The following is a 23,069-nucleotide window of genomic DNA, read 5'->3' as shown; positions in this document are numbered from 1 at the left end:
AAGGATTCTAATTATGAAATGTTTAAGCATACTCACTACATCAGTTTATTTAAAATTCAGCACAATGCAATGAAGACAGGCATAATTATTGCCCAGTTGGTTGGCAGAATAGCGTTCTCCTGAAAATGGCCACATGCAATTTCTACACCTTTGAAACAGTCATTCATGAAGGTGGTGAGGTGGTGATGTAGGAATGTTTATACTTAGAAATGAGAAGGAATTTTTTTCCTGATTGTCCAGGTACACACCTTTTCAAATCCATATAAAAAGGCAAGATGAGGATTGGAGAAGGAGACAGTGATAAAAGCAAAACTTAGAATAAAGCAGACTCACTGTGCTCCAAAATATTTATCACTTAGTCAAATTATAAATTAACCTATTTTCTAACCCTGAAAAATAATCCAAGAGATTCATTTTAACAAAACTAAGCTTATTAGCTGAAAAATAATGAGCCAGGTAATGTGAGCACAATTTCTGGCAGGTAGAAAAAAGAAAGAAAATTCTCCCAGAATGTTCAGAAGGAAAACAGCACTACAGACCCATTTTGAATTCCAGACTTAAATATTATAAATTAACTTTGTTCTTTCAAGTTACTAATTTATCGGTAATTTGTGAAGCAAAATATTGGAACATTAGAGGAAAAAAATAAAATAGAACAAAAGAGAACTAATATAGTCCCATTTCATAAATTAGGAAATCTAAGAAAATAATCCCCTAAGATCACCAAGTTAGGACAACCAAAGATTTACACCCAGAGTCCATGCCTATAATTTCTACTTCTAACTTCTGCATACAGATAGAAAGATGAGTGTAGAATTATTTAAATCTTGGTAGAAAACATAAACTAAAGAGCTACCTATTCTTTCTTAAGGCAATGGTTGAAGGAAAAAGTTACATTATGAACCATGAAATACCACATGAGTGTTTAAAAATAGTACTTTATGAAAGATGAAAAAATTCCAAATAGATTTTTATGGCAGTAAGTTTCATAACAATGTACATTTTTAATATGAGCATGCATATATTTGTGAACCTAAGAATAGAAGATGCAATTTTTAAAAAAAAATGTTAAAATGGTAATTTGTACAGAATGCCACAGGATATAATAATCTTCCAGACAGTGACCAACATTTTCATATGTCATTTGAATGTTTTACAATAATATTAAGCTGTGTTTTTAAGTGAGGCACTTTTAATACAAAAAATATGCCTGAACTACCTACAACATTTGCTTAAAAAAAAAAAAGTGGAAGCCTCCAAGGCACTAAGTTTAAAAGTCCTGCCCTACAGTGACACCAAATGGTGGTAGATCAAAATACAGTACACAAACAGGACATTTGTTCAAATGTTTTTGTTCAATTCAGTATTTTTATTCCTTTGAAAAACTGGCAGCTGAGAAAAATTAAATATGGAAAATGGAAGATAAGTACTTTTTAAAAAGGTTCAAATTTTTTAGAGAAAAGCTCAACACCCATTTAGGGTATACCAAATTTCAAATGCAAATTTTAAAGACTTTCTGCAAACTTCTTTACTTCTGCAAACTTCAGCTAATCCAATCACATTAAAGAGTAAACATATATTTCTCACAAAGTTAAAATAAGCAATATCAGTAAAATTTTGTTACCCAATGGTTTAATTGAATATTACAAATATATTTTTTAAAAATTAATAATGCAAAAATCAGATGCTCGTTAATGGGAATTAAACATTGAAAAATTACAAATATTTAGGTTGAGGGTTAAGGATGCAGAAAGGAAGGACTGCTGAAGTATGAAACTAAAAAAAAGATACAGGCAATAGAATTGAAGTGAAACAATTTCTAGAAAGCACATATTTTCATTTCTTTCTTGAACTGATAGAAAATAATTTGAAAAAAAGCATGATAGTAGAGCAGGAACACATCAAATATAAACCCATTTATTTAAAAAATAAAAGTTGTTCCATACTACCCATGGGGGGAAAATGTTTCAAATTAAGTATATCTATACTGAGTGTTCGCAGTTCAGAACTTGAATTAACAAATAAGCACATATACTGTATCATTCATTTTGAGTGGGGCAAAAAAGACTGGCATCTCCCTGAGAACTCCCCTAAATCACCATTCGACTAGAACTGTTAGTCTCACCATATTTAATGAAAGCTTGATCAGAATTTCTGAAGCATGACCATTATACAGGATCTACAAATATACTACAATCAACTATTACTTAAGGATCAAGATGTATCTCAACAATCGAGACTTGAACATATGCAACTCACAGTTCATTCTCAACACAGCGAATTAAATAATAGCACTATCCTCCCATTGTTCATCAATTTGCTCAAGTGGGCACCAGTAACGCCTCACATCAAATTGTGAGACTTGTTACTGTTTTTGGCATATCGAATACACCATGGGTAGCTTGCCAGACTATGCTGTGCGGACGAGACACTCTCAGTAGTAGCTTGCCGGTCTTTCTGAAAGGGATGGAGAAATCGAACCCAGGTCGGCCATGTGCAAGGCAAATGCCCTACCCACTGTGCTATTGCTCAATCCCAAATTAAATAATAATAATAGTTCTATCATTAAGTCTAATGGTTTCTGACCTTATAGCACTGAATTTAATTTTAAAAGCTATCAGTCTTCAGGTGGCATGAAAGTACAGTGATTAAGCCATTTGCATCGCACATGGCTGACCTCGGTTCAATTCCAGTCATCCCATATGGTCCCCTGAGCACCACTAGGTGAAATTCCTGAGTGCAGAGTCAGGAATAACACCTGACCACAACCAGGTATGGCTCAAATTCCAAAATAAGTAAATATGTAAACAGATAAATATATCCATGTTTTATTTTTTAAATAAAATTAAAAAATAATTTTAGCCTACCCACCATCACTATAAGATTATGAAAACTTCAAAACTGCTCTGCTTGGGACTGGAGTGAGGCATAGCGAGTAGGGCATTTACCTTGCATGCGACAAACCCGGGTTTGATTCCCAGCATCCCATATGGTCCCCTGAGCACCGCCAGGAGTAATTACTGAGTGCAGAGCCAGGAGTAACCCCTGAGCATCGCCGGGTGTGACCCAAAAAGCATTAAAAAAATGCTCTGCTCAAAATGACTAAAGTCCAACCTTTAAGGAATGCAAAGAAGATAGCACTGTCCTCCCACTGTTCATGGATTTGCTGGAGTTGGCACCAGTAATGTCTCCACTGTGAGATTTTTTTTTAAGATTCTGAATTGACATTCAAGTACCCATGTATAAAACTCATGTGCTCAAGACTAATTCTTTTAGAAACAGAGGTTGTATGAGCATTAAAAACATTTATAAAATTTAAAGGGAGAAGTGACTAAGAATGGATATGAAATTGTAAAAGGAAACCTGAAGACATATCAAACAATGATTAGAAGAAAACTCCAAGGAAAGATATAGTGGATACTGACATAAAACTTGAGTAGAACATCTATATAACATTCTAGAGCACACAGATCCCTGAAAGTTAAATATAATTAATATGTGATAAAAATATTATGCATATATTACAGAAATATATTCTTTTTTGGGGGGTGGGAGGGTCACACCTGGCGATGCAGAGGGATTACTCCTGGCTTTGCACTCAGGAATTACTCCTGGCGGTGTTCAAGAGACCATATGGATGCTGGGAATCAAACCCAGGTCGGCTGCATGCAAGGCAAATGCCCTACCCACTGCACTATGACTCCAGCCCCTCTAATTGATTTTTAACTGATATTGGCTACTTGCATTTGGGATGTGCTGCTTTTGCAGTCTATCAAAGAAATCAAACAAATAGTGTCATGGTAGAGTTGTCTCCCTTGTCTACATATTTCCTGATAATATGCTACAAACAATATTCCCTGCATTAATTTTGAGTAAAGAGAACATGACTTTCTGAGAAATCTAAATACACATGAATTTAATTTTCTATAGCAATTGAACCCCCAAATGAGAGCAAGATTATTTATGGTGAAAGCAAATGAAATGGTAATTACCCTGGGGCCCATGGGCACCCCCAACCCTTGAATATTCCACATTTGTGATTTTTCAGGCAGACTTATTATTTCTGTAAATACAGCTTAAATAAGTGGATGGTTTTCTAGAAGATAAAAATTCTTATACAAATGTGCAGCTTAGTTTTCCTCTATTTGTCCATCTTGAAAATAGGTTTCATTTATTTCTTCAATGATAGTTATTACTACTGGAATCTTAAAAATATGCATATAAGTATAATCCATATAATAAATATCACCAAATTATTGCATTATTGTAAAAATATTGATAGAGTAAAAGCATGTCACTCCTTAACTAACAAAGAAATTTAAAATTGAGTTTTTTCTCCAGAAAGAGGATAAAATGACTTTAGGCATTCCACTATTCAGCACCCTCACTTGTTCACTTTTCTAGACATAATGTTCAGATAGTGTTTGCAAGTTTAACCACTTTTATCTCTATTTATTGACATTGGAGATGCAGTTAAAACTAGAGGGTGTCACAAAAGGAGAGAGAGAACACAGGGGATTGCCCTGCCACAGAGGCAGGGGAGATGGGGGGATGGGGGTGGGGGGGATATTATCCATGGTGGTGGAAAATGGGCACTGGTGGAGGGAAGGGTATCTGATCATTGTATAATCAAAACTCAAGCACAAAAAATTGTAAATCTACAACTGTACCTCATGGTATTTCACTAATAAAAAAAAAAACTAGAGGGTGTCAGGAAGAAATTGTTTGTTTGTTTTGAGACATACTTAGAGATGGTCAGAGTATACGCAGCTCTGTTCCTTACCATGTGATTTAAAATCAAGTTAGAAGTTCTCATTTCTCCCTCTCACACCATACTTCACCAAAAATATTTCCAAATGTTAGTAAGAAACAAAACAGAACTCAGAACTGAATATTTAAGAATAACATGTTCTGGGGCCAGTGCGATGACTAGCACAGTGGGTAATGCACTTGCCTTATATGCAGCTGAACAGAGTTGGATCTCCAGCATCATATAGCGCCGCTCCCCCTCAGATCCCCCCACCTCCACGGGGCAATCCCCTGAGTCCAGAGCCAGAAGTAAGTCCTGAGAGCTGCTGGGTGGGGCTCCAAAATTTAAAAAGCTAAAGAAAATCTATGATCAACATATGACAAAGCATGGTTCATACTGTGTACAGTAGATGTTTTTCAACATTACTCTTTTCACAATGAATTCCATCTGAAGTCAGTTATGACCTGGCATGGGCTATATACGTTTAATGTCAAGTCTGAGCTTTCTTTTTTTTCTGTTTTCCTTTTTTGAGTCACACCCTGCGATGCTCAGGGGTTACTCCTGGCTCCTGCACTCAGGAATTGCTCCTGGCGGTGCTCGGGGGACCATATGGGATGCTGGGAATCGAACCTGTGTCGGCCATGTTGGCTGCATGCAAGGCAATCGCCCTACCCGCTGTGCTATTGTTTCAGCCCCAAGTCTGAGCTTCTTATCCTAAATAAATAAACAGATAGATAGATGGGTAGAAAGATAAAGTGGTCTTTTTTGTCCTAAAATCCAAAAGGTAACCTTTAAAAATTAGTATCCTGGAATCTAGTCATTTCACCTTTCTGATTGCTTGAAAATCACAATTCTTGGATATTGGCTCTAGGCCTTCAAGGAAGGTATTAACTGGAAATCTTCAATAAAATTAAAATAGCTTAAAATTTCTGCGGCTGTCACTAAAATGTAGGAGCAATTCTGAGTTCTTTCTGAGGTGATATTCAATATTAAAAGTTACTTATTAAGTGGACATTTTCATATGAGCTTGAAAGTGATTCTGATTTAACAATCATGAGAAATATTCCAAAATTACAAATCTTACATCCTTATTTTTCATTCAAGAATTGTTTTAATTGGGTAAAATTCAAAATCTTACATCTACAGTCAAAATTTAATGCACATTCTCCATTCAAGCTACTCTAATATGGAAGACACTGCACACAGAGCATCAAATAGCAAAACAAAGAGATCAGGTAATGAAAATAAATTAAGCAAACAACAAAAACAGATGAAAATGAAGATAAGACAATAAACAGATAAAAATGAAGACAATACATAACAAGGAAAAGAATTAGAACTTTTCATAGTGAAAATTATTTCATTCTCTGATTTAACTCAAAATGTGTTGCCTTTAATCTTATTGCAAATAGAGAGAAAAAAAAGAGGACTTTGAAAGAGGCAGAAAAGAGCTAAGGAGCAAAATCCTACTAAATGCAAACTGGTATGAAGAAACCACTTTTTATTAATCTACCCAAATTTTAAAAATACTATTATATAAAATTCTATCATGTTTCTGAATATTGGTAATATGCATGACTTGAGGATATGAAAGAAGAAAAGTATACACAAAAAGAAAATCATATAATGCATTGTCTTTAATCATATAATGCATTGTATTATGGATCAAGTGCAATCTAGTAAAATCATGATTTAACAGAAGACTGAGTAAAACAAATTGAAAAAAAAACTTAAAATTAAGTTAAAATTTAACATGTAACTTAGGATGTGAGCATGCATATACATATGGAAGTATTTTCACCTATTCAGAGCCCAGCTTCTAAAAAGTAGAAATTTGAAGAGAGATGGGAAGATTTTTGTTTAATGTATTCATTTTTCAACATCATTGCCAAGAAACTATATTCCTAATTTCAGAGTCTGAAATGAAATATGAACTGAAGTGAATGGTTGGGGGGGAGGGGGAATGGGAAGTTTCTTTTGCAATAGGTTAGAATCCATTGCTCTATGATAAATCATAAACGCACTCTAGATGTACTTTGACATTAAACTGACCATAAAAAAAAAATCATGTGCAGTACACTGGGCTACATGTAGGAGACCCAAGTTCAGCATAGCAAGGAGTGATCCCAGAGTAAAGAGTCAGGTCAGGGGTAGTGTGTAAGCACCACCAGCTATGGCTCAACCCATCCCACCACCAAACTATGTTTCAACTTTTTAAAACCTCTAAAATTTCATTGAAGGACAGTGCTTCAGCATATTGTTTTTTAATCAAGATCATTTCAAATGAATATATCTAAAATTATAAAAATGGCAATATGGGAATTAAATGCTTCCGAATAGTAACAGTGTGAAAAGGCTCAGAATTGTCTTTAGGTTTTTTGATGCAACATAAAAATACTCTCCAAAGAGTTAAACACAGAAATTGTACTTACCACAACAGCAAATTGCTCAGGTTCACATAAATTGTTATAGTCACTCTTGAATTGAAACAATGAATTTAATTGATCTTGATCAGGCAGATGTTTGATTAAATTCTAAAAATTAAAACCAAAGAAAGAATATTTACTAAATGTGAACTCTAGACAAAAATTCATCTTTTGGAAGAAAAGCAGTTAGGAAGTTAATTTTTTAGTTTTATTTTAATATAACCACCCTTTATATTAATTTTTTAGCTACATTTCCTGTGACTTGCTGGCAGTCAGCTTTCTTCTTTTCTATCCCTGAGATGTTATGTATTTAAATCATGGACTACTGGATCTTTACTTGATTTACTATATAATTTAAAAAGAAGAACGCAACCTACACCAAAGGAACAGCTTTCTCACCTGAATAAATGAGATCAATTACATTTTAGCCTTAGGGAATTACATGCCAAAAATTTCTGACAAAGCCAAAGATATATAAATTCTTCACTCAAGAACATGAAACAGGGGACCAGACCAATATTACAGCAAGTAGGGCCCTTGCCTGTACACGGTACACACAGACAACCCAAGTTTGATCCCCAGTACCCCATATTGTCTCCTGAGTCCACCAGGAGTGATTTCTGAGAGCAGAACCAGGATTAAGTTCTGAGCACCATCAGATGTGGTTCCAAAACCAAATAGTAATAATAATAATAATAATAATGATGATGATGATGATGAGTATAACAATACAAAATGAATCCATCTAACTACTAAAATCGAGGAAAATAATAGTTTCAATTTTTAAATAAAAATGAAGAAATCTCTCAAAGGTAAAATAGCCTTAGGAAGTGAAAGGAAATTAAAGACACAGGATTATGTACGAGACGGTTAGTAAGCATATACAGAAATCATCTGGAAACTCTAGTGCTTATGGCACTAGATACTCCTTTGCCTCTGGTCTAGCATAACACAGATTCATTTGGTTGTTCCAGCCCTGTTGTCCATACACAGCTTTTCCCAAGCCACTCACTCAAACAAAAGAAAATTCCCAAAGGAGAGAGACCAAGGGAATACACATGATTTATTCTTCTCTGTTAAAACTTCAATGATGAGATAACCCCCTGAGAAAAGTCTCCATCTACAGATCATGTGTAACAAAGTGCAACAGACTATAATATCATAACATATTAGTGCATCAATATTAAAATTAAGAGAGAGAAATAGAAGTGGTTGGTGCTAAGAATTCCAAATTAAGGCATCAGTTTATTCTCTGCAAACCACTAGTTAAGTACAAATCATAACTAAGCCTATATCATGCTATACTTAGGGGCAAAACATTACCCAAAAGTGCTATTAGTTAAAACTGCGTTAGAGATGTTATGTAATTAAATCAAAGAACAAATTTTTGACTCACTGTGCACCTTGGGATAAAAACTTGGTTGACTGGCCAAAAACAAACAAAAAAGTGGCAATTTAAGAGCATCCCTAAAAATCATATTCACTAGTCAAAACGTCAAGCTGAAAATAAAGCAATGAAGGTACTTTTTTAATTATTTCTGTTATACGGAAGTTTCTCTTTGTAAAACTGCATAAGAATGAAATAGTTAAACATATTTATTAAATAATCTGGTTGATAGATGAATTGAGTAATTTATTACGCAGTGCATATGAATTTCTTCAGCAAACTTTTAGATGACCATCAGATCACTCTGAATAGCTAAAAAAATTAATTTTAAGTTTTCACATAATTGTATTATTTTTCCACATTTTTTTCATTTCTAAAATAATAAAATTATTGTGATTTGTAAGAATACAGACCCAATCATCTTTTATCCCCCATTTTTTCATATTTCTCATCCCTTCACAAATTCTAAACTTATAGATTCTGTTCAGCTATCCATAAACACCTAGCTTTTCCCTTAGAATTCAATGAACATTGCTGGAAGAGTAACAGCCCTTTGCCTACGCCACTCACAATTTCCATCTGCCCATTTCTATGTCCACACAAGTATTCATCCTGAACATATTCTAAGCTCCACATATATTTACACCTAGCACTGCTGTAACACAACATCTGGTCTGAAAACACAACACAGGTACACTTGTTTCTCTTGCATTACATTATATATATCAAAGTCCTCTTCTTTGAAAAACGTTTAACATTTGAAGAAGGTACAGTCTATACATAACTGAGCCTAACAATATCCTACATATGAAGACTACCATAAAATATTTTCTGAATGAATTTGTAAAAGATTGATGGAATCAGTGAAGTAGACAGGAAGGAGAATACCATTTATAAGTGGCCTTCCAGAAAGGGTGACTAATCTGCATGAAGTTATGATGGTGCCACAAATGGGCACACATGTTTTGAACAGACTGTAGGAAGCCATACAGAGGCAAGAGAAAAATCTCAGAAGCAGTCAAGGGTAGCTTGCAACCCGGGCAACCCATAGCGTCTGTCTTACTAGTGAAAAATGAAAATAATCCCTCACCCTCTACACCCAAAACTGCTAGGAATGGCATTAGAAGGCCCCAAACACCAGGAGGTCTGAGCAATGAACTGTCACCCCCATTGAGCATGGTAACCTGGACCCTCTTCTGAGCAATGCTAGGGTAGGTCCCCATATTAAAAAAACAAGTAATTCAGTTTCTACCAAGTCACATTGTCAACCAAAGCATTCATGGTAAATACTACTCTGTATAATGAAAAGATACAAATACGTATCAAATAGAAATTTTCTCTTTAAAGAATTTCAATTATTTCAAACAAGAAACATACAAAATCAACAAAAATAAAGACAAAATCTACCCATGCCCCTGCCAAATTTCTATATGAAAAGAAAAATGATTACATTAAGATGATTGCTAAATTATTTCAGGGGTGGGAGCAGGGTGTGGATAGGAGGGTCTGTTGTTTCAATCTGGGGGCCATACCCAGCTGTGCTCAGGAATCACTCCTGGGAGGCTCCAGAACCATATGGGATGTCACGGAACAATTATGGGTTAGTCTTACAAGACAAACACCCTACCCACTGAACTACTGCTCCAGCCGCTGGGTTTTGTAGTTTATAAGAGATGCATCACTAAATAGTATCATCTCACCATAATAGTGAGAAAAAAAGATAGGAGAGACCAAACCACAATGATTTCAAAGACTGCCATTTATGTGTGAATTAAAATAATCGATGTGTAAATTCCCTATTAAAACAGATAATCAATGATTTCCTTTTATTGCTAACAATTTTTATTTTAAAATACAGAAATACAAAATACAGATACAGTCCTCTCACTATATAATCTGTGGTTTGACGTTCCAACTTTCAATTGTGTCAAGCACTACTGATGCTGTATGTAAAATTTAGCAAAAATCTTTGGCAACATATAGCAATAAAAAATATACTCAAAGTAGAAAACAAACTTTTCCTTGGGGTCCAGAGAGAATAGAGTGGTTAAGGTGCATGCCTTGCATGCACCCCATCTGAGTTCAATTCTCAGCACCATATGGTCCTTCCCTAGCATTTCTGGGTATAGTCCGGGGGGGGCCTCCAAGCACTGCCAGCATGGTCTGAGTATGTTCAGCACCACAGGGCCCGAGCAGCATTGCATCCTCATGCCCTGGCATTGTACCTAGGGACTGGTTGGGTTCCCCTGATGATAGGCTGAACCTATCACCCGTGAGACTCCAGGTGTCCAAAGCACAACCTGAGGAACCAAAATATAATAAACTGAGTCTGATACTTTGCAAACAAGTCTTACTTTTCACAACAGCACAAATAACAAAAAAATGTCAGTTAAGGCAAATATAATGGAAAAATTAATTGAACTATTTCAGATATAATAAACCTAGGACCAACATTCTACAGGATATTTTAAAAAAATCTAAACAAGTACATTAAAAACTTAACTGTAACTAAACATAAATGTAAAATTAAATAATTTGCCTTTCAAGGAATAATCATTTAAAATAATTGAAATGTAATCATTTTGATAGGATTATATTTAGTTTACAGTTAAGAGAAGATGCAGAGTTTTATCTTCAGGCAAAGCTGGAGTCATGGTAAAACTAATTACGCAGCAATTATTTTCCAGTTGAATGATTTGGTTTAAGAATTTTGCTTCACTTACAGATTTCTATTTAATGAGAAGCTTGCAATAAAATATTGGAATTTAAGCTCTCTGCCTGTTTGTTTACCTGAATCATAGACTCTGCCAAGTGTGTTTCATCCACTTCCAATATCATCATTTTGATTTCCTCATATGGCACCCGAAAAGAACTCAGGAAGATTGCTGGGAGAAAAAAAAAATATTAGAAAACAAGTTGATCTGTAGTTCTGTTTATAAAATAATAATTCATAAAAGAAGAGGTTTTAAACATCAATATAATACTGTAAGGGAAACTTTCATTAGCAAACTTTAGATTGCTTTCTAGTTCTAAAACCTGTGTTTAAACAAGTTCAATGTTAATTTTTAATGCTTATTAGTCTGCATAGAAATGTTGCCAGTTTTCATGTGACTTAAATAAATTAAGATATGCTTATTACACTAAAACGTATATTGTAATGAAAAGAAACAATACCCCAATATGTGTATAATAGTCATTAAAATGCATGCTATTAACTTGTATAATGTTTCCAAATTTTACTAAATAACTCAGAAAAAATTTTAATTGCTAAGTAAAATATTAACACTTTATAAGTTGTAATAGCATTTCACCGTTCAGAAAGGTTGAAGACAATATACCAAAGAAACGGTCTTCTCATAGAACTGAAGCATAACACATTAACATAGGCAAGTACTACCTATGATTCACACTTAGATGTTTTTTAATTAATACATACTGCTGCACTGGTGTCAATGTGTTAAACATTCAATATTAGAAACAGATATTCCTGGGAAACTGTTCAAATGGATTAGGTTGAATAATATGTTATTACCAAGAATCCCAACAGTGTTTATATTTTTCTTAATATCTCATGGATAGAGTGTTAATACACAGTGATCTTTGCAAAGGTTATAAGGGTATTTCACAGTATTGAATTTAGTGTTCTGGTTTATCTCCCTCCTTTTGTTATGTTTCTCCTTGCTTTGGATAGATGCCCTTAGTTGAACATACTCAGAACTTCCTACCAAATAGGCTGACAGTTATAAAATGAACTTAATATGTCATTTTATTAGATGATATTTTTATAAGTTTTTTTTATTTTTTTATGAAATTAAAAAACGATAAGCTGCTTTTTGAGCAGTCTTTTTTCAGAATTCTGAAGATATCATGTATCTTTTACAAATGATTAACAAGGGTACCATCTGTGCTCTTATCATCAGCTTCATTTGCAAATCTCAATACCCAAATAGTCATAAATATGGGATAATAATGCAAGAAATTATGTATGTGTAAAAATCTTAATATCCCAAGAACACAGAAAAATAGACCTAGAAGATATTGCGATAGAGATTAGTAAAATTAAAAACAGATAACCCTGGAGCAAATTCTAAAAAGCACAAAAGTGTGAAATAAGATCCCAAAGAGATAAGGAATAAGAATAAAATCATAGGTTGGGAATAAAATCTACATTCTAATAAAATGTTAAATCTGATAAAATAATATGTTAATAGGTTCCTGATTTCATACACAATCCAACTATTTAGTACTACAAACCCTCATTTACATAGGACATAAGAAATCTAATTACTATCCCACAAACCCTCACTTAGCAAATATATATAAGCTTAGGTAACTGTGTGTGGGGTTGTTAAGAGGGAGATAATTAATGGGAGTACAGTGTGAGATAATTTGTGCAAGGTCACCACCATTTGGGGTTTATAGTTGTAGTGGTTGATGGTGTTCCGATCCAGGACATTTCCGGATATGCAAAGTGATCAATGGAAAGTAGATGATCTAGCATTTGTACCTGAAAATCAGGCCTGAATGGTGGTGGGAAAATCTGAGCAAAAGATAATGCCCAACCAAAATAATACATTTGGAGTGTGTATTTAACTATGGTGCTATGCTGCCCTGGGATGGGAAGGGTTTCTGTCGCTTTGCCTGCCCTCTTTTGCAGGAGTGACATGGTGGCTTGCATCTTTTAGGGCCTAATGAACAGCCAGGTATGAGACTGCATTGACGAGGCATGAGGTGCCTCATGGGATGGGGGGTGGAATTGGCCCTGCTCCCCATGACAATGATCAAGGTTGCCACCCAAAAAACGCCTCCTCTGGTTTCTGAACAACCATGATCCCAGAGGCACACAAATTGCTTTTGGCAGTAATCCCTCTAGGTTTATTACTAAAATATCAGAAATCCAAATTCATGTGGCTGCTATTGTGGCCACACAACATCATATGCTCTTCATAATCAGCAATAGAAAATAAATTTTCTAATATTGAGGAAAATTCCAAGTAACAATTCTGGGTCTTATGTCATAATATTGAATGTGATCAGAGGAGAGAGAGAGAGAGAGAGAGAGAGAGAGAGAGAGAGAGAGAGAGAGTAAAGTGCAAATCTGTCACACAGGCGGGGGGGTGGGAGGGTGAGTATACTGGGGTTCTTGGGGGTGGAAAATGTGCAGTGGTGAAAGGACAGGTGTTTGATCATTGTATGACCAACCGAGACTTGAACTGAAAGGCTTTGTGACTGTTCTCATGGTGATTCAATAAATCCAAAAATAATACCACAAGGCCTAAATAGGAAAAAACATATAACTTTATAGAAAAAAGAAAAAATAACAAAGTATTACATAATATATTAAGTACGATATGTAAAACCCTCTGAGGCATAAAACAGGAATTAAGAGAGAAATAAATTATAATTTCACATTCCAGGAAGTATCAAAATGTCTTTATTAAAAAATCATCTAAATTTTAAATGTATTTTGAAGCAACAAGAAAGAAAACAAATCTCTGAAGAAATAAAATTATTTATAGAAAATTTTTAAAGTTTAAATCACTGGAAAGTGAACATGAGAAATTTTTTAAAAATTGAGAAAGAAAAAATATTTTTTAGAAATTGAGGCAGGTGTCATAGTACAGCAGGTGTGGCACTTGCCTTGGATGAAGTTTATCTGAGTTTAATTCCCAGAATCCTATATGGTCCTTTGAGGACTTCCAGGAGTGATTCCTGAGTGTAGTGCAAGGTATAATCTCTGAGCACTGCCAAAAACAGGAAGAAGGAAGGAAGGAAGGAAGGAAGGAAGGAAGGAAGGAAGGAAGGAAGGAAGGAAGGAAGGAAGGAAGGAAGGAAGGAAGGAAGGAAGGAAGGGAGGGAGGGAGGGAGGGAGGGAGGGAGGGAAACAAACATATGTGTATATACACACACACTTATATACTAAACTACTGAAACTGAATATATGAAAGGATCATCATATAAAGGAAAAAGTTGTGACATTAAAGAAGTAGGCAAAGAAGTAATGTTAAGCAACACAAAGTCAAAGGTATAGAAAAGCAGCAAACCAAGAGACACAGATGATATAGGGGATAATTTCCCAAATGCCCACTTGTGATTCCAAAGGAAATCACAAGGAGAATGGGAAGAAAAATGGGGGATGTGGCAAGAGGAGAGTAAGAGAGAGAGTCAGAGACGGACAGAAACAGAGAGAAAGAGACAGAGACAGAGAATATCAGAGGATTGTCCAGAATTACTGGAGAGCACAAATCATCAGAAGCAAAACAAATTAGAACATGCTGATTTTTAAGAAGTCACATTAGATCCTTGTGAAAACCAAGGGCTAATGCGTATGTGCAGCAGTAATACTCAAACACTGATGGTAAAGAAGCAAATTGGAACAAATTCAGAACAAATAAATGCTTGGGGCAGAATCACCGAACTTCCTGTTAAGGATATATAGTAAATATTTAGGTTCTGTGAGCCATACAATCTCTGTCACAAACACTCAATAGTGCTACTGGAGCATAAAAACAGCGTTGGACAAGACATAAATTCCCAGGCTAGATTCAATAAAAATCGTGTTTAATAAAACAGCAATAGATAAGATATGGCCTAAGGCCACAGTTTGCACCTACCTACTTTAGTACCATCAGAAAAAGGAAACAACTCAAATGTCAACCAAGCAAAGCATAAACATTTAAATGGCAAGATTTCATGTAAAATTCATAATTAGTCAAAAGCAGGGAATAAAACGCTTAGGAAAATGTTCATGGTATATAAAACTATAAAGAAACTAAAGGAAGTTTCTAATCACAGACTCAATGTATATTACTTATCACAGGAAGAATAAGACTAGAGGTTGTATATGTCTTTCAATACAAATGATATTCATTTCTTCAGCTATGGGTATTTGATTTAGGTTATTTAATTACCATCCTTTGTAGATTTTGTATATACTGTCATCTGTATTATATTTGTCACAATACAAAAATATTTTTAAACTAATATAAAAAGAAAGTGCATAAGAAAAACAGCATGCTGTCTAGAAAAGGACTGTGCTAACCCAAAAGCTCTGGCTCCACTGAAGTGCTTTCTAGGCCCTAAAAAAGTATTACTTGGTAAGAGTGCCTTTCATTTCCTGTGGACAGTGGGTCAAACCACACATCCATGCTAACAAGTGGTTTGTTAACAGTAGGGACTTTGGGATCATACAGTATTATCTGGATCTTCAAGAGGGGCTGGAAACTAAGGTCAATCATGTGGAGACTCAACCATAACCAGTACCTCCTAAAATCTCTGGATACAAAAACATTTGGATGATCTTCCCTGTTTAACAATTTGTGTGGATTGGAAGACGTTTATTGCCCAGAGCTCCCCAGGGAGAGAGAAGTGCACAATTGAATCTTGAAACGCTCCTGGACTCTGTGTCCCACATGCCTTGGCTGATTTTAACCTCTATTGTTTTTGCTGCGGTAAATCATAACCCAGAGAAAAAAGCCTTTCGTGAAATCCATGAGTACTTCTAGCAAATAATCAAACTTTAAAATGGTCTCAAGGACCTCCTTACACTTACAAAGGTTTAAACGGAGTCAGAAGTGGAGGAGAGAGGCCAGGAAGATGGCTCAAGTGACAAGGCACATGCCTTGCATAATTGAGACCCCCATTAAATCTCTAATCCTAGATGAAGTCCCAGGCAAAACATCCAAAGAAGGCAACACTAACTTTAAAGGATTTTTTTCAAAAGATAGGACCTTATAAAAGTATATATCTTATATATAAAATAAATCAGAAAAATATTAAATTTAATATCAATACAGTAACAATGCAGCACTGCACTCTCCTCCCATTGTTCATCAATTCGCTTGAGTGGGCACCGGTAATGTCTCCACTGTGAGACTTCTTGTTACTGTGTTTGGCATATTGAATATGTCACGGGCAGTTTGCCAGGCTTTGCCATGCAGGCGAGATACTCTTGGAAGCTTGCTGGGCTCTCCAAGAGGGGTGGAGGAATAGAGCCTGGGTCGGCCTTGTGCAGGGCAAATGCCCTACCCTTTGTGTTATTACTCCAGCCCAATACACTAACAAAAAACATAAAATTAAATGTTAAAAATTTACTTGAAGGTGGACTCAATCTATTTATTATTTGTAACTCAAACATATACTACTCTGATATCATTTCATAATTAAAAACATCAAGTCATCAAGTGCATGTATCTGCAAAGATAGAACTCGGAGATTTTATACCTTGTAAATAAACATTTAAAATACTATGCTGGGGGTATGGTGCCGCCAGCAGGTCAATCTGTACCTGTGAAATGAGTGCAGCAGCAGCCTGATGGCGCCTTCAGACTTCCAGATACCCCAAAATTGCTGCTGTGCTTTTGGCCAGACCCCAAAAACTTGGGGCAAAGTTTACCAAGAAAGTAAACGGCCAAAAGTTAGATATGTGGGAAACACACCCACAAACCACCTCTGGCTCAGCTATGTAATTGGAGACATGGCCCCTCTGTTTCCTGATTGAACTGCTTAATGGCCATGATCCCAGAGACTCAGAAACAAATCTCGAAACTCATTGGCTTTTGGTAGAAACGTGTCTGGTCCCTGCAGTAGGTTAACTGTGCTGGGCCAACCCAGGTGGGAATAGGTCTCATGCCTTGGCCTGTTCCCCCTGGAGGCCAGTGGCTGCCATCCTCCAGAGGCCACTGGACAGTCAGCTTTGGGCCCACAGTGACGAGACATTTTGAGCCTCAAGGGATGGGAGTGGAGCCAGTCCTGTCCTCCCCACCCCAACAAGACCCCAAGCCATCACCCACGAACTGCCTCTCTGGCTCCTGATCACGCTGCTTCATGGCCATGATCCCAGAGACTCAGAAACAAATCTCGAAACCCAGTGGCTTTTGGTAGAAATGTGTCTGGACCCCGCAGTAGGTTACTGTCGCCAGGCCACCCCAGGGGGGAAAGCATGCTCTCCCTCGGTGGCTTGGTGGCCGCCATCCTCCAGAGGCCATTGGAAAATAAGGCTTGGGCCCACAGTGATGAGACATACAGGACCTCACGGGATGGGGGTAGAGCCGGTCCTGTCCTCCCTACCCCAATGAGATCCAAAGTAGTCACCCTTGAATGGCCTCTCTGGCTCCTGATCAAGCTGCTTAATGGCCGTGATCCCAGAGACTCGGAAACAAATCTCGAAATCCAGCGGCTTTTGGCAGAAATGCGTCCGGACCACGCAGTAGGTTACTGTTGCAGGGTCAACCCAGGGGGGAAAGGGTGTTGTCCCTCCGCCTGCTCCCCCTTGGCGGCTCAGTGGCCGTCATCTTCCAGAGGCCATTGAACAGTCAGCTTTGGGCCCGCAGTGACGAGACATTTTGGGCCTCATGATATGGGGATAGAGCCGGTCCTGTCCTCCCCACCCCAACGAGACTGCAAGTCATTGCCCACGAACGGCCTTTCTGGCTCCTGATCAAGCTGCTTAACAGCCATGATCCCAGAGACTCAGGAGCAAATCTCGGAACCCAGCAGATGTGTGCAGAAATTCCTCCAGATTTATGTTAAAATTTCAGAATTTCAAAATCACGCGGCCACTACTGCTGCCACGCGACATCATATGTTATTCATAACCAGCAATAGAAAACAAATTGTCTACTGTTGCCTTTTCAGCAGATCTGAGTGTTGGGGTAAAATCTCAAATAATAATGGTGGGTCTGGTGTCAAAATATTGAATGTGATCAAAGTAGAGAGAGAGTAATGTGGAAATCATCAGCCCCACAGGTAGGGGGATGGTTTGGGTTGGGGGTATACTGGGGTTATTGGGGGCGGAGAATGGAGAATGGGCACTGGTGAAGGTACGCGTGTTTCTTGTAACTGCTCTCATGGTGATTCAATAAATATAATTACAAAAAAATGAAAAAAAAGTAAGGTGGAGTTCATTCCCAATTCAATCAGCTAATCAGTGGCTGAATAAATAGCAGTGTTCCTACATTAAAAAAAAATACTATGCTACAAATAAGGTGAAAAAATTACAGGATGTGAAAACAGCCTAATGGTAATGCATAATATACAATTCAGAAGTCAAGCACAGACCTTACCTTCGTCTAATACTTAAAAGATACTAGGAATACATGAGACATAGCTAAGGCCTATTAAAATGGACACTTACACCAACCTGCATCTTATCCTTCAAAATCTGATTATATAGATGCTGGTGGGAAAGTTTGAGATCAGTGGAAAAGGGTAAAGTCGGCATATTTTGCAAGCAGTCACACATGTTTTCTGCAAGGGACCTTATAAATATTTAAACCTTTCTATTAGTTCTTGTAAGTTCCAAGTTCATCCTTTTACAGTTCTAATACCAACTTTACAGACAATGTATGATAATGCATCTGAACATAGGAAACCTCTAAATCTTCCTCATAAAATGGCTAGAACGTCATCTTTAATTCTAGGCCTGAAATATTTGACAAAATAAGTATGAACATAATATATAGAAAAACTAACCCGTGTTAAAATAGACAATGAGTGAAATTTAGATCATGTCCTACAAAATCTATAGAAAATTTCAGTCAAAAGAAATTATCTTTGATTTCCCAGTGACAATGAGATCTTGCCACTATCACAAGACTCTTCTTAGAATTCAATATTTCAAAGGACTGCAATCCATAGACAAAACCCAGCTGTGAATCAGATGTAATTACAGTAGAGATTGTAGGCTACAAAAGCTTCGTAAAGTATAAATAATAACACTTGCTATGTAATCAGAGAGGGCAAGAATAATCCTAGAATGGATTACATCATAATATGGCATGGTATAAATCCTGGATCTTTGAATCTTATACTTTAGAACACTTAACAGAAGAAAAGGGGGTGAGACAGATAGCACAGTGCAGTGCATGATTGCCTTACACACAGCTCACCTGGGTTCGATCTATCCAGTGCATGGCCCCCCTTACACTGCCAGGAGTAATTCCTGAACACAGAGCCAGGACTGAGCCCTGAGCTCCACTGGGAATTGGACCAAAAACCAAACTAGGAGATATTCTAGTAAAAGCAAACTGATACGTGATTTTTTAAAATATTAGAGAAATTATTCCTAGTAGCAATTGTCAGGCAAACGCCCTACCGCTGTGCTATCACTCCAGCTTAACAACAAAGTCTCCAATGGAGACGTTACTGGGCCCGCTCGAGCAAATCGATGAACAACGGGAGGACAGTGACAGTGACAGCAACTGTCAAAATAGGTAACCTCATCCATGTCACTGAACTACCACACCCACCTGTAGTACTTATATAACTATCAATGTAGTGAAACTGTGGTCAAGATTAAAAATCAAACAGAACAATCACATAAAGGAAATCAATAATCATTCACGATTACTACTATATGTGAAAAACCATTTAAGATATGGTATGTAATAGATTAAAAACACCAAAAAATCCTCCTACTCAAAAGTGGTAATTTAGGACCACGGAGAAAGTACAGTGTGAATGGTGCTCGGCTTGTACAACCCAGGTTTGATTCCCCAGCACCCAAAACCTCACCAGGAAAGATCCCTAAGCCCTTAAGCACAGAATGAGAAGTAAGCCATGAGCACTACCAGGTGTGGCCCAGAAACCAAAATAAATAAACTTATTCAGATAGTTAACTTTGAAATGAACCTTTAGGTTAAAGTAGCATGCATGACACACCTAGAAAGAATTTTATCCAAAATAACCTCCTCAAGATAATTAAAAAATCGGATTTAATGTTAAGATTAGGCCATCTATAATTCAGGTCATGGAGATTCTTTAAGAATGCTTTGAACTGAGAAAGTGCTTCTTTAGGGTATTTTTAACTCCCTGAATATTTGTATCAAAGAACCATTCTCAAAAATTCAGTGGTCCATGTGCACCAAAAAACTCCAGTTACAGGGACATGAGAGACAATCCAGGGATTAAAATGATTGCCTTGCATATGACAAGCCCTAGTTTAATCCTCTCTACCACATATGGTCCCTCAAATAATGTCAAGATGATACATGAAAGAAGAACAAAAAAAAAACAGCCCCTGAGTACTGTCAAGGTGTGGCCCAAAATGACCCCTTCAAAAAATAAAAATCTACTAAATTTTTATTAAATGTAATTATGATGACACACTCAGCACATCTCAAAAATGTCAGTGCTCTGTCATTTAAGTTCATCATATCAGGATGGCAGACACCAGTCTGATTCTCAAGTTCAGGGCCGAGAGCACTGCAGTTTCCAGCACCAGCAACTAAACTCGAAAATTACTTCATTGATGTGGCAATGCAACACCTAACTTGAAAGAGCTAAAGACATACAATCAACTGAAGGGAGAAACAAACCACATATTGGGCAACATTATATAGACTTGAACACCTTTCATGAGGATCTTGGTGGGACTCCAGTGCAGAAAGTGACAAATGCTCCTCTATCCCAGTGAGTATATAAAAGGAAGAGGGTTCCAAAGTCTTCACAAAGCATTGTCAACTACCTATCAACACATATACCTCCAACATAGTTCCCTCTTTAATCAATAGGATTGATCTTTATCCTCTCACCAAAGAATTGTTTTGTTCTAATACTTGCAAAGAGTTCACTCGAGGCATGTATTAATTGAAAGGGAGGCAAAAGTCATGTTAGCTCTTCATGCCTCTAGATTCTCTCCATATTCCTCACCACCCCATCCTCTGCACCACTGGAAGTATATAGAGGTCATATTATTCTCAGTTCCAAGCAGAGCTACCATTGATGCATTGAAGATAGTCAGAAATGAGTTAGAAGCAAATCTATTTGCCCTCCTCTCCCACAGCAATTCAGTCAAGAAGACAATTCAATACGAAGTATTTAGCTCCTATAACAGTAATTAAATCTAAAATATTTCCAGTCGGCACTTTTGAGGAAAGGCTTTGAATTACTCAGATGGGATAATGGAATTCATTTTACTCATCGTCCTTACTTTCATTAGTATTCCAACTTCCTTTGTGTGTGATCAAGCATCACAAATAATAGAGATTCAGTGTTATAAAAGAAACACTCTACTATCACTATTTTTCAAAATATTAAGGTCTTAATTCTTTGTTTTTATACCTAAAAAGATGAAATTTAAATGATAGCTTTCTTTTCTATTATGAGAAATATATTTCATTCTATATCTTTTTTTAGCTTTACTTTTTAATAAACATTAATCTTTTGAAGAATTTAACCCACAATGTACCTAAACAGTTTAATTCATAAGCAAACAAGATCAAAACAATATTAAAACAAAAAATCAAAGAAAATGAAACATGACACTTACAAAGGTTCTGAGCAATTTTAGAATCCAGAAATTTAAGTTCTTTAATTTTTTTTTTAAGAGCTTTTCTTTCTTCAAGATCTTCCTCTTCTCTTCTCTCTGTAATACCAAAGAGGGTAAGGGGCCATTAAGTGATCAACTGCGAAAGGAAATAACGCAAATTTTCTATCATCAAAGAATCAGTTTTTAACTGATCTGAGTCTTTTAAACCAAATAATTATAAAGACAATAAAACAAATATCCAAAGAATAAATAGTTCTAGATAAGCATTAGAGGCTCTTATGCTAAAAAAAATGCTAGGTATAAATATTTTAATGTCAAACAGGAAAAAATAAATTTAAAACACATACCAAACCAATGCAATCAGGTACAAGATTAAGTATAGTTAGCTCATTTGAACATTATACAGTACATAATTATAAAATAACTTAGCCCAAGTCTAAGTATACTTAAGAAGTTAGCTCCATGGCTGCTAAATAAAAATACACAGCTGATTTATGTTTGATATACTGTTAAATATATATGCTTATTTTAAAATATAGCTTATACTACACAGGAAGAATAATCTGCCTACAATCTGCTTTCCAAATTGAGAAAGACAAATTTTGATACTTACCTTGTTCTATGTTTATTGAAATTTAAAAACAAATTTAGCCTCTCTATCCCTGATCAAAATATATATATATATATATATATATCACTTCATTAATAACCATAACCTGTATAATTAGTTAGAACACAGCACATGTGAAAGGCAAGGTTAACAGTTGTAACCAACAGAGTAACTTCTCCAATAGAGTAAATTCTCTATTGGAGATTTTTCCTCTCTTTTTGTGTCCTGGAAATGTACTTTGGATCAAAATATCTTACCAAATTAGGATCTTGAAACAAAACAGCAATAAAGCAAACTGTTAATTAGATATGTACCAAAAAATCACTAATGGCAGGCGAAGAATAATTTCAAAAAGCATCTCCACATATGGTCAAAGATAATAATTACATACTTTATATCAGAGAATGGTCACCACTGTTTTACTATGTTGCATAAGGTTAAAAATCCAATTTTGTAGTTTTTAAAATATTTATAATCAGTCATTTTATGAATCAGTCATCTTTTCCAACTTCATTTTATTTCACTTTATCCTATACATCTTATTTTGAAGACTTAGTTTTATTTCATTGTTCAACGTACTAATCTGTTACTGTCATTCTGTCTTAAGAATCACAAGATTATGATAC

General features: G+C 36.0%; 1 protein-coding gene across 4 annotated transcripts in view; it reads right to left on the bottom strand.

The window, feature by feature from the left end:
• Positions 1-23,069, bottom strand: part of DIAPH3 (diaphanous related formin 3) — a 553,005-nt gene that overhangs the window by 267,030 nt on the left and 262,906 nt on the right. For all 4 annotated transcript variants that reach the window (XM_056109828.1, XM_056109829.1, XM_056109830.1 and 1 more), the window contains 3 exons: positions 21,834-21,929; positions 11,354-11,448; positions 7,183-7,284 (listed from right to left, as the gene is read on the bottom strand). In XM_056109828.1, the coding sequence (XP_055965803.1) occupies positions 7,183-7,284; positions 11,354-11,448; positions 21,834-21,929 (293 nt within the window). The remainder of the gene's footprint in view (positions 1-7,182; positions 7,285-11,353; positions 11,449-21,833; positions 21,930-23,069) is intronic.

Source organism: Sorex fumeus, unplaced genomic scaffold, assembly GCF_029834395.1.
Source record: "Sorex fumeus unplaced genomic scaffold, SorFum_2.1 ptg000008l, whole genome shotgun sequence".
In the NCBI taxonomy this organism is placed as follows: domain Eukaryota; kingdom Metazoa; phylum Chordata; class Mammalia; order Eulipotyphla; family Soricidae; genus Sorex; species Sorex fumeus.
Note: the sequence above shows the minus strand (reverse complement) of the source record. Positions and strands in the feature narration are given on the sequence as shown.